The following is a 13,205-nucleotide window of genomic DNA, read 5'->3' on the forward strand; positions in this document are numbered from 1 at the left end:
ATTCATGACAGAAATGAAAAATAACTGAACTTTTCTCAGATCCAGCTTCTAAAATGAATTGCTATAGCACATTTGGCTACTTTTCTGGAAACCTAGAATATTGATAATTTAATAAAAAATGCAGTGGCCTATTTAGATCAGCTAGTAGCATTCACCTGCTTTTTTCCTAGATGAAGTTTCCACAGCCTTGAAAGGAGCCTCTATTTTGTAAATCTTAACCTGTGTGAATATAGCAGAGGTGTATAACCTGAGGCCCCAGGGGCACATGCAAACTTAAAAACCTCAGGGACCTCCAAATGTTATATAAGGAAAACATTAAATTCTTTTTGATGAGTAATCATAGCAAATCTATGATTACTAGGACTACCTACGGGAGCACCTTCTGCCGATGTCAGCACCCCACCGTCCTGTGCGCTCCCACAGAGAGGGCCTCCTCAGGGTGCCACCGCTCAAGGAATGTCGGCTGGTGGCCCCCAGGGGGAGGGCATTCTCAGTGGGTGCGCCAGCCCTCTGGAACACCTTACCTACCGAAATCCGGATGGCCCCTGACCTCCGTACCTTCCGTCGCGACTTAAAAACTTTTTTGTTCCAGCAGGCTGGCCTGGCATGATAGCGTTAATTAGGGTCCCAGTTTGTGTGCATTAGTGTTTCTTATTATTTTATTGTTCGGTCTGTATACCTTCCCTTCCTCTGTACACCGCCCCGAGTCCCTCGGGAGAAGGGCGGTTTATAAAAACTAATAAATAAATAAATAAATAAATAAATAAATCTATTATTTTTAGCAGAAGAAGCAAAATCAAATTTAGTACAGCAACAGGCATGTCAAAGTGCTTAAAATCAGAAGCTGTACATTTCCATTTGTTTCTATGTGGATTTTGGAATTTTTCATGGGCAAGTTGATTGCTTTTGTCAAGTTGTATTATGAACACTTGGGGGGAGGGGGGTAGAAGCCCTACCTTGTTTGAAAACCCTTATCAAGAAAAAAAAGTTAACACTTCCTTTCACAAGCATTTTTTGCATACGTATCTGCAGATTCAGATAACAAATGAAACGCCTACAGAAGTAACATGAAAGTTTAATTTTATTCTTGTTAGACATCCCAAAATATTGTTATAAATACAAGATACATAAAGAGATTACTACATTCTTTATTTTATAAAGTAATATTCTGTAAGTACATTTATATACAAAATTTACAAACGTATTCAGATAACTATGTCTCTACATTCACAGAATAGCCTAAGTAATTTAGAGAAAAGTAAATTTGTTTGATTTGGCAAAATAAAGTTAAATAAAAAGAAAGTTGTTTGTTTATATATGAAAAATGTAGAATTAAGATACCCACCAAAAAAAAATCAGTTGATTAAAGGAAGATGCCATTTTGGTTAAGTCCTTTTCTGAAAAATATTCTGTTGATTTAATTCAGAATTAAATTTTGAGTCAATGAAAGTCCTTGCCTAGACCATACCCCAAATTTATGCAACCTTCCATATTTTATTTCATCTGTGTTTTACAGATTTCCACGGTAGCGTGCTGTTGTTTTGTGGCACTAACTAGGTTAAAAATAGGGGCCCAGGAAGCTACCTCAAACAAGTACAAAAAGGTTCATAGCACATCTTTGTAAAATGTGCCTTCAAAAGTCCATACTATTCAAAGATCTCAAGGCTTAAATATTTCAATATCTCCTTTCTTTTTATACAACTTACTGTATTCCTTCCTTTTGCAAGCCGATCTCTAACCATCTGACTTTTAAACAATCCAGTTTCTCCTATTAACAACTATCCATTTTTGATTTGGAGTATTAATATTGTTATAATAATTGCGGCAAAGCTGCTAAGCTGAAATGTTTTTCAGTACCACTTTAGACAGATATGAGCTTGATTTAGAGGGTTTCAGGAAATGCCAAGCTCTTTCCCTATACTGAATTTTATGTGCAATGCTTTGGCATCATATTTCTCTCTGCTGCTGTTTTTATTACATTGCCATGTGTGCTTTAGACCTTTAGATCCTGTAAAATAAATAAACTATAACAAGAAAGTGTTAAAGACAGAGCTCTATGTACAGCACTTCTGACTGGTGCATTACCTACCATTCTTGGTTCAAGTACTTGGGAAAGCAAGCCCATGCTCATCAGGAACTTAATAGATCAATATACTGCACACAGAGAAAAGGCTAGGTCATTCAGGTTGGTGTTGATGAATTGCCTTAAAGCAAACACCAATTGCATGAATACTAGACTTGCTATGGTTGAAATTGGAATGGAGTTTGAAGGACATTCTCTCCACTTTATCTTGTTTTTCCCTATTCCAGAGAAACATGAAAAAGGTTTCAATGAGTAAGAGAGAACAAAGTAGGGGAAAAGGGACTAAGTAAAAATGGCTACAATTTGTATGCAATATGTTTTCAGGAAGCTTGCCAAGGCCTGTTCTTTGTAAAACTAGATTTGAATAAACATTTAAATATGAAATATGAAACAAGATGCCAATGGCAGTAAGACTAGTTTTTAAAATAATCTATATTCTTTTTAAAATAGCATACATTGCATTCACCACTGCTTGCACAAAATGTTCCAAAATGGTAAAAAACATTCACTACTCATTGTTCTGTGTTAACAGGCTGATACTTTAATTTCAGTATTTGAGCTATTGTAGAAAACTACAAAAATGCTAAAAGTGGGGAACACGTACCTATTCTGATATAGAACAAGTTGAGGTTTAACATGATTGCAGCCAAAACTGAAATCTTAATCTAGTGAATTCCAAAAAAATAAAATCTAGCTTTTGGTCAATAGACATATTGACCTGAAAAGGCAAGCATTATGCAGCATTAAAGGTGACATTAAACAGCATATTTTACAATTACCTAGTGATCTCTCCTAAGTTAACTTAGGTGTAGTATTTTTAACATGACCATAGAAGAAATTGGTTAAATGAATGGGCCTGCACCCATGTCAAGTTATCTTTTGCCACAGATTTATAAAGACACAGTTTAGTGCAAAAATTGATTACAGATAAACAGTTTCTCAGAACACATATATAAAAATGAAATTAAAAACTATAAGGGTGACAATCGATTCAGTGAATTATTTCCTTCCTCAGCTGTAGAAAGTTTGACAGTTGTCAGCTTACGAGGAGGATGCTGAGGGCTCTTGCGAAGATTATCATCCATCTGCAAAAGCAACATAAAGGCCAATTTGGATAGTTGAATAAAATTACTTTTAATATTGTTCACATTGCAATGTTCAATCATTTATTTTAAAAGGTAATTATATACGCAATAGTGCAATTTTCTTGAGTTCAAGAACAACAGATTAACTAATGAGTTTAATGAATTACCTTATTAATGCCATGCGTATTTTTTATACTTCAACAGCTTAACTCCAATAGTAAGTATGTTGTTTCTTATTTATCCATTAAAAGAAACAGATATGGTCCTTTAAAGATTATCTTATCTATGTATGAGATACACTTTAAAGTATTTCCTATCCATTTCTCTGTAATTCATCCCTCTTGTTCACCATGTGTGCCTGATTCATTCAGCTGACCTGACCAAACATTGTTGCATGCTTCATTTTATAATATCATCTCCTGAATGACAACATGTTTTCCAATTTATCTGTACAAATTTCTTTTCACCTCTCACAGGGAGTTAAGTGTAAAACCATGCAGCTTCCCATCAGATAAGAAAGCACTTTAGAAGTGGGAAAATGAGACATAATATTCTTGGCCAGAGTTAATTACCACTATTTTCTTAAGATCAAACAATGGAGAGCGAAAAGTACTAATAAAGTTAAAATACCTGCCAATAACAAAACAGGAAATGAGCTTGTTAAATATTTATTTAACAAGAAAATTAGAGTCAGACAGCGATTTTGAATACTGCCCAATTGTTTAAAAAGTTTGTTCCTCTACTGATTCTGACAAACCACCGAATATCTACTGTTACATAAAGCAAACAGAACTCTGGTTTCTGCCAAACAGGAAGCTACAAATCTTATGTCTAAAGTTATCCTTAAAAGGAATTTGTGTCTGCAAAGAGAAATAAATACTCAAAGGTTGACTGCTCTATGTTAGTTGCCAACTTCCTCCCGGCAAAACCAAACTACAGATGATTAACAGGTGGAGAGGTACTGACATCAAATGGCTAGATAATTTAATTTATCTTAATTTACCAAAGTAATAGTACTTTTTGCTCTCTGTTGCTCTTTTTGATTATCTATCTCAGCTTGTTCTAACAAAAAACTCTTTAGGGAAAATACATCACTTGATTGGAATAAATAACCAGAATGAAACCAAGACTGAGCAAGCATCTCTAGTGTGTCTCCCTCTATTAACAAAGTGTTAATTTCCATTACAATCTGACAACTTGTTAGGAAATAACTGCTTTTAATAATTTTGACTGATAGTCATTGTATTTATGGAATGACTCCTTTATCACATGGAATATTACTGAGTGATTTACTTATCATTCTTTTATTATTTACTTAAATACTTGAGAAAACATACTGATAGTTAGCTGCCATATTTGAATTATACTCCCCTAATGAATCCCTGGGATAGTTTAGGGCTGTTAATTTCAAGTTCATATTCTTAAGATACCCTTTCATGCTGACAATGGTACTGAAGCTTAAACACTTCAATAAATGCTCATTAATTTATATATGCAGAGATCAAACATTTGTGGAGATATAGAATACATTGCTAATTTCCTAGTATTAAATTATAGCCGCCTGTGTATAGAATTATATGGGGTGATGTAAATTCCCAAAAGGAAATTTAATCCTAATCACCTGAGTTCATTTTTCCTACTGCACCTAGAACACTGTGTGGAGTTGTTTTCAGGTACTGCATTTTCTCCTTTATCTTTTCCTTTATTGGTACTGCATTTTAGGAATGGCACTGATAAACTTGAGGATGTACAGAGGAATGCAACCAAGCTGATAAGGGGTCTGGAAGGAAAAGTGTAGGAGGAATAATTATAGGATTTCTACATGTTTTGCCTGGAGAAAGCTGTAGGAAAATGTGGTAATTATCTTCAAGTATCTGAAGGGCTTTCACGTTGAAAATGGGGCAAAAATGTTCAGTTGTTTAGAAAACAGAATAAAAACCAACAAATTTAAATTATAAGAAAATAGATTTCAGGTGGACACCATCATGGTGAAAAGCATCTTAGTTGAACTGACTGAGGCTTATCTATCTAATTTGTGCTTCCTCTAGCTTAAGAGACAGCTAAAGCTAAAATCTGTCAGTCTTATGACAGGCAGATGGATGCTATACTTAACATTCAGCTGTGAGTTTCAAATTGAAACCTACACACTACTTATTCAACCTTGTTTGATTAGCACACTTTAGAGCCTTAACTTTGGCTCATTTCAGGACTTTACCCCAGGAATACTAGATGGAAAGTACAGTAGGATCTGTTCAACGAAAGATGTTGTCCTTGTAGTTGGAATGAACTTGAAACCCTATTATTGCCTTGCGCACGGTCACTCATGCGCTCGTGACCTCTCGTCTTGATTACTGCAACGCTCTCTACATGGGGCTACCCTTGAAGACCACTCGGAGGCTCCAGCTGGCACAGAATGCAGCCGCGAGAGTTGTGTCGGGGGTCTCCCGATACTCCCGTGTTACACCTTTGCTCCGCGAGCTGCATTGGTTGCCAGTTGTCTTCCGGGTGAGGTTCAAGGTGTTGGTAATGACCTACAAAGCCCTCCATGGCATGGGTCCAGAATACCTTGGGGAGCACCTGCAGCCGGCATCAACTTCCCTCCGCCCAGTACGCTCCCACAGAGAGGGCCTCCTCAGGGTGCCGCCGGTCAAAGAATGCCGACTGGTGGCCCCCAGGGGGAGAGCGTTCTCTGTGGGTGCACCGGACTTATGGAACCATCTTCCGGTAGAGCTCCGGATGGCGCCCGACCTCCGCTCCTTCCGGTGCGACCTTAAAACCCATCTCTTTAAGGAAGCGGGCCTGGCCTGATGGGATGGGGTGGGTTTGTTATTATGACTTTAATTTTAAATTTGTACTATGGGCATTGTTTAATCATGTTTTAATAATTTTAACTTTTGTATCTGTCTTTTACGTATTGCCCTGTTAACCGCCCTGAGTCTCTTGAGAGAAGGGCGGTATATAAATTAAATAAATAAATAAATAAATAAATAAATAAATTATTACTGTAATATTATTATTATATTTTGATCACACCTTTTTAATTATGCATGTACAAGTAATCCTCATGTTAATACCAGATGTTCAATTTATCAGGTGTGTCAAACTGCTGGCCCGCAGGCCGGATGCATCATAGTGAAACCGTGCCCACCCCATCACTGGCAATGGAAAAAAACTCACAATATGTTGCAACACATCACATGACGTTGTGAGTTTGACACCCCTGAATTTATGATGGCAGTGAATGAGGACTTACAATGAGTACTTGGAATTTTGGCCATCACAGCATCCCAACAGTCATATATTAATTTGGTGCTCAGCTTGCAATTACAAATGGCGGACATATGATCAAGATTTCCAATGTTCCATGCCAACTTCCCTCAAGCAAAGTCAATGGGAAAGCCAACAGGAAATTGGAAGGACCTTGCTTAATGGCCCACATGGTTCTTGCTTAAGAAAAGCAACCTGGACCACTAGAACTGCTGTCGCCAAGCAATGCAGTCACATGATGCCACACTTCACAACTGTATTGTTTAGCAATATCAATTCCAGTACCAATTGCAATCATAAATTGAGGACCAGCTATATAACTGAAGACAGCAAATACATCTAATAATCAATCTTGCCTCCTATTTTCTGTACAACAACATCTCTATGACCTGGGTTGGGTTGACAGAAGATGACTGGCCCAGTTACTAAGCTGGCTTTTATCAGTAAGGGAGCACTGGAAGTAATTGACTTCTGGTTTCCAGGCCAGCATCTTAACCAAACTGGTTCTCTATTGTGTATTTTTTCACTACCGTATACTAAATTATGTGCAGACATATCTTCACCATGCCATAACAAAACTGCAATCTTGTATGAGGGAGAGGTAATCCATTTTCTATCAGCAGATTGGAACCATACCATCACCAATATTGTGGCTAAGTTACTATTCTCAATTATTTCCATAAGAAGTCATATAACATTGGAGCGATGACATCATGAAGTCTTTTATATTATTAAGTTTATATGCTGCCTTCTTACTATCAGGCGACTTTGCAATAATTGTTGAATTTCTCTTGTGTTTTATATTGTTTTATTATAATTTATTCAATTTCTCCTACTGATTTTAAGTCTTAATTTTATATTTTTTATACTGTTTTATATGACAGTAATATTGACTTTGATATATCTGGTCATTGCTTCTGAAAGCTTTTTTTAACTTTGCTGGTCAGTGACTTCAGTTAAAAAAACTGGCTTCTCTGGAGTGAAGGTAATTACTGCAGTTTGGCCTATGTTTAGTCACTATGTCATAAGCATGGCAGTTAGTCTTGTTGATTCATGGCTTGATTAACTAGCAGTGTCCATCTTTGGTATAAAAAAATCATTAAGCAGTTCATACGGGACAAAGCTTGTATATTAGCACCAAAACCTTGTATTTTTATATTAATACATTAATTTTGCCTGAAAAGACATAGACCCTCATATCCTTAAATTATCTTGGATATTTTTATTCTGAACCATTCACAGTTGCTAAGTAATGACTATATACAGTAAATGTGTGTAAATTTATAAAAGCTATATTTAAAATGATATTGCTGAGGACAGTTAGTTTGTGCGTCCAAGTTTAATTACTGATTAAAATTTCTCATAGTTCAGCTAGTTCTTTTAGTATTTACTGTTCATTTTTAGTTGAGTTGGATGATGGTCTCTTTAGGGAATCTGTTTTCATGCCTTTTGCCAGAATTCCTGCTATCTATTGTCTATGAAAGAGCTAATGAGTCCTTTGTAGAACATCAAAATAATTTAAACATATCCATCTGCTTTGTTAGATTTCAATCACATCTGTCCTTTTGACTCTGGAACTGCTTAAATTATTGGCTACATTTTCCCATATTGCATTTGTGTATAGAAATATACATAAGGCCTATCTGATATCTTCCTTAATGTTCAGATGACTTTTTTCTTTCCTTTATCAAATAAACATCAGTTATTATTTGTTAGGTAGAAATTCTAAGTGCTAATTAAATAAAACCCATCCAAAGATTACAACAAATCTGCCTGCCCCTTTAAGTGGCTTACATATTTTTATATATTCAAGAATTTTATGGTGGCATTATGTGAATTGTCCATACTGTACCCAACTTATATATTTACTTACTATGGAAGAAAATACAGTCAACTCAAGTACTGCCTGCTCCCTCTTTTTTAAATCAAGTGCCAATGCTGATTTTTTAAACATAATCAACCAATAAAGGAGAATATTTGTACATAATGTAATACTGAGTATTATCAAACAGTCATTTCAAAACCTAACTTATTGATACACAATAATTTAGGGTTCAGTTGTCCAGAACAATTGTAGTTTCATATATTTGTGCCATAGAACTGCCAAAGTAAGGCAGAAAAATGAGCTAAAGCTAAAGAATGAGACACTATTAAAAGAAAAAGCAACTTAAAGAACAAGGGTGTCAAACTGGTGGCCCGCGGGCCAGATGCATCACATGCAGCCCGCACCCACCCCAGCTCTGCAAAGGCAAAAAAAAGTCACAATACACTACGATATGTCACATGACTTGATCAAGTTTGATAAAGATGATAAATGCAGAACCATTCTTGGTTTTTTCCTCCCGCAGCCTATCATCTCATATGGTTTTCTGCAATGAAAACTACACTACAGGCATCAGAGTTTGAATAACACAAAAGCAGCTGGAACTAACTGCAGTAGGAAGCATCCCAAAACCTGAGATGGATTCTGCTCTCCTTGAGTGCTCTTTTCTAGTACAGGTTATCATTCTCTTTCTAGCTGATTAAAGCCAAATGTACTATCTGATCCCTATCTATCAGTTAGAAAATCAGAATGAACAAGAACCTTTTCAATCAAATTAGATTCCTTGTTCACAAGCTGTGTAAGTTTCTGGAGATTTGTATCAACTGTATCTTGTCCCTCTGGAGAGGTCCCTAAATAGGCAAGAAAGAAAGAAGACAAAGTTAGAAGCAACCAAGCTCTTTGCAAAACATTTCAAGAATTTTCACAGAGAAAAAAATCATATAACGTATGCTGATAGAGTCCTAAACCTTTACCATTTTTAAAGCTTTTGCAAATTTATACGGCAGATTCCAAGGTTTCTGATGAAGAATTTATTTCCAGTATAGACTTAGTGCAAACAAGCATTTGTAGATTTCAAGATGTATATATGTAGGGGACAAGTGTATCATTTACCTGAGAGGTTTCGTCTAAAGTAGCAACTCAGAATATCATCACAGAAGCGACATAAGTTGGGAAGCTGCTTAAGATGCTCTTGTAACTGGACTTTAAGGAATGGTGCTTTATAAAGAGGTGCAAGAAAACCAAATACGAAGGCATCAAGAGTTGTAGGTCTAGATATAACGAATACATGACATTATTATCTCAAATCCCTTTTAAAACTTTCAGAAATATATAAGTAAAATGTTATGTTTGAAAATTTTGAATTCATAAAAATGTAACATGCTCAACTATAGAAACAGTCGAGAAATTTGTGTCATTATTTCACGGTAGTTTAATAATCTAATAAGACTGTATTTTCTGAAAATGACTAATTTCTCTTCATTATTTATTTAGCATATGGCAGACATGTCAAACACAAGGCCTGGGGGTCAGATCCGGCCCGCGAAGTGCTTTCATGCGGCCCACGAAGCCATCCTGGAAACAGTGAGGGAACGGCCCCCACTGTCTTGGCCCTGGCCCAGAGACCCTCCTCCTGCCAGAGACCCTCAGATCTGTCCCACTCCTGCCCAGGCCCCCATAGGCACCCTTGATGCGAACGATGTAGAGCTGGCCACGCCCACCCAGGCCATACACACTCTAGCCATGCCCACCCAGTAGGCCACGCCCACCCTGGCCATACCCACCCGGCCCCGCGAGGGCAACCGCAATGCTGATGCGGCCCTCAATGAAATTGGGTTTGACACCCCTGGCATATGGCATCCAGAGGTCATGCAATCACTGATATACAACACTAATAAACCACATTATACATAGAAACACAAATATTTGAATAAAACATCAGCAAATACATGTATGTGTGTGTGTGTGAACAATACGTAGATGAAATAAAATATTGAATTAGGATAAAACCATGATAAAATTGCTATCATATGGCACCACAGAATCACAATAGGATAGATCCTATAGTTCAATATCTAAGGAAGTAACCTATCTAACTGCTTCTACTGTTGCTGTGATGAGATCATCCCAGGTGCCTTGAAACCTCCTGAAGAGACTTTCTGGAACTATGTGTATTATCATTTGTTCCAATGCACCACACTCACATTGCAGGATTTTGGCCATTCCCCACTTAAAGAACTTTGTCTTAATTCTGACATGGCCTGTCCTGATTTTATTCGGATGGCTCCATCTTTTCCAGAGCAGCTGCATTCCTAGAAGTGGTTTTATTGGATCTATGTGATCAGTTTGGTTATAGTTATCAAGGGTCATCCATTTTGATCACCATTCTTCATCTAAATTGTAAAACTGCAGTATGTTATTCCAAATTGGTTTCCTAGACTTAAGCCTGGTGCAAGATAGAGAATCTAATATTTTATGTATTGGTAGATCTCTAACAGTATATGGACTGTTTATCTTATTCCACTCTTGAACTGTCTGTTGTTGACTGAGATAAGGGGGGGGGCAATGTTAGAAAGAACATGGAACCAGGATAGCGATGTAGATTTGAAGGTTTCAGATGTTATTCTCATTGTATCACTAAGATAAACTTCAATCTTGTTGGTATGACAATTTCTTCCCCATACAAATGTGCAGTATTCAGCGACAGAGTAAACTAGTGATTGTACCATAGTTCGCAGTGTTTATTATGGTTGTGTTCCCCACCCTGTTCCTGCAATTTTCCTAATCAAGTTGTTCCTGGTTTTCAATTTTTGTCCAGTTACTTCAAGATGTTTTCTAAATATGAAGGATCACTCAAGATTTGTCTTCACCAAATGGGCTTAAACCAAATAGTTATAACAGTCAACTAAGCAGTTGCAATTAGCTGCAGGCTATACGTGTAAAGCAGCAGTTTTTCTGAAGTGTAAAGCCTGTTATCAGTAATATCAGCTGTCAATATCAGATGGTCCTCATACAAAGGAATTGATAAATGAACAGCTTTAAGCCAGATTTTGATATTTGGAACATAATCTACATTTCATCAGCAGGCATCAAAGTCAAGTCTAACTCTTATATAAACAGATGAAAGTGTCTTCAGGATAAATCGTTAGCATTTTGCCCAAAAAAACCTGAATTGGAACCCACATGACTTAGACAAGTTAAATAAATCTCTTCCATGGCCATATCATTGATTCAGATATGTGAATGTGTTTTTTTCTCCACATCAATGTAATTATAAAAAAGATGATTTTCCATGATAAAAGAAAACAGCATCCTGAATGCTATATAAAATCAACATTGCTTCAGCATACAGTGCACTGAAAATGGAAATACATAGGTGAGGGCCTTTTGTAGAGCAGGATCTGAGCAGCTATACCATGGGAATAACTGGACAGTCATTGTCTAGTTTTAGCAAGTTAAAGCTTTCATCAAAAGCACTATAAAATAGTGTCCTAGCAGAGAAGCAGCTTTATTATGCAGAAGAATAGACTTCTGATATCTACAATTTAAATTTTTAAAAAATCCACAAACTGGACAGAATTCTAGAAATTTAATTTAGTTTTAAATTGGTAATCAATGAGGCAATTGCCTGCTTGAAAGAGGGAAGAAATGGCCACATTAGCCATAAGTAACCTGTTGGTGATAAAAAAAACATGCAGTAAACATGGTGTAGTAACTGCGGTTAGGTATATGGATCTTGGTGATTAACTTGGCTTTTAAAAATAATTAAGCCTCTTTTAAAATTTATGCTGTAGGTTTCTTGCATTTTTGACTCAAAATTGTGGAAAATTATGCCACTGATATTCAAGGTATATCTATGTCATTTTATATAGAATCTGGAAGAAGCTGTTCTTGAATTCTTTTTAAAATTCTTTTTAATTAGTTATCATTTAGTTTATGGTGATCAACAATTGAACAAGTGTAGATATTAAAAGCTGGCAAGTCAAACAAAGCCTAAACATATTTTTAAATACAAAATGTAGTAGCATTAAAAATGCCTTGCAAACACCATAAATATTCTGTACTCACTTATTTCCAAAGAAAAATGGAGCTGAGCCTAGTCTATTTGACAGAAGATTCAGACACTCTTTTGCATCTCTGTAAATCTAAGATGGAGAAAAGTTCATTTGCACAAAACTTTTCTAGTACTTATTTCAAATCAATGTAGTATTCATAATAGATAGTAAAGTATTAACTTTGACATTACCTATCACTATATCACAATGTTGAAAAATGTGCCATTACAGACACAGCCATTTGCAGCCAAACATAATGTTGCCAAAATAACATGTACATGATGATGTCATCAATTAAATGCTATTACAATACTTGTGTCTTAGTATTTAACACAACTGCATAAGTTGGAATATTTGCATAACACCATCTCATATATGCTGCAATTCGATTCCTCATGCAACAGTTACAGAATATCTTTTTTAATCTTGAAAGAGTTCTGAGAACTTGACTCTTGTTTGTGGAAGCATACAAAACACCACATTTCTACTTACTCCATTATATATTAGCCCATTTTCTCTGTTTTTACAGGATTTTACAGAAGCCCTGATGGCACAATGGTTAGAATGCAATATTGCAGGCAAACTCTGCCCATAGCCTGGAGTTCAGTCCTGATGGAGCTCAAGTTGACTCAGCCTTCCATCCTTCCGAGGTTGGTAAAATGAAGAACCAGATAGTTGGGGACAATATGCTGACATCGTAAACTGCCCAGAGAGTGCTGTATAGCACTATGGGGTGGTATACAAATGTGTTATGGCTATTTTTCTCTGTGGCTCATTCATTTTGTTATCATATTATTCCTACAAATCAAAAGTAGGGAACCTGTATTTCAAGACAGGAAATATATTAAAATTGGAGTGACTATGCTATAACAGCCTTATTATAAGAATCATTT

General features: G+C 36.3%; 1 protein-coding gene across 2 annotated transcripts in view; it reads right to left on the reverse strand.

The window, feature by feature from the left end:
• Positions 1–771: 771 nt before the first annotated feature.
• MTX3 (metaxin 3) overlaps positions 772–13,205 on the reverse strand; it is a 31,765-nt gene continuing 19,331 nt past the window's right edge. Inside the window, exons 6-10 of one of the 2 annotated variants that reach the window (XR_014491199.1) lie at positions 12,326–12,402; positions 9,371–9,528; positions 9,020–9,108; positions 4,790–4,948; positions 772–3,168 (exon numbers count right to left, since the gene is read on the reverse strand). Coding sequence is in view for 1 of the 2 variants with exons in the window: in XM_083352580.1 (XP_083208706.1) it covers positions 3,055–3,168; positions 9,020–9,108; positions 9,371–9,528; positions 12,326–12,402 (438 nt within the window). In the remaining variant the exon portion in view is untranslated. The remainder of the gene's footprint in view (positions 3,169–4,789; positions 4,949–9,019; positions 9,109–9,370; positions 9,529–12,325; positions 12,403–13,205) is intronic. The other variant, XM_083352580.1, reaches the window with a different exon arrangement.

The sequence above is a fragment of the Vipera ursinii genome, assembly GCF_947247035.1.
Source record: "Vipera ursinii genome assembly, chromosome: 2".
Taxonomy (NCBI): domain Eukaryota; kingdom Metazoa; phylum Chordata; class Lepidosauria; order Squamata; family Viperidae; genus Vipera; species Vipera ursinii.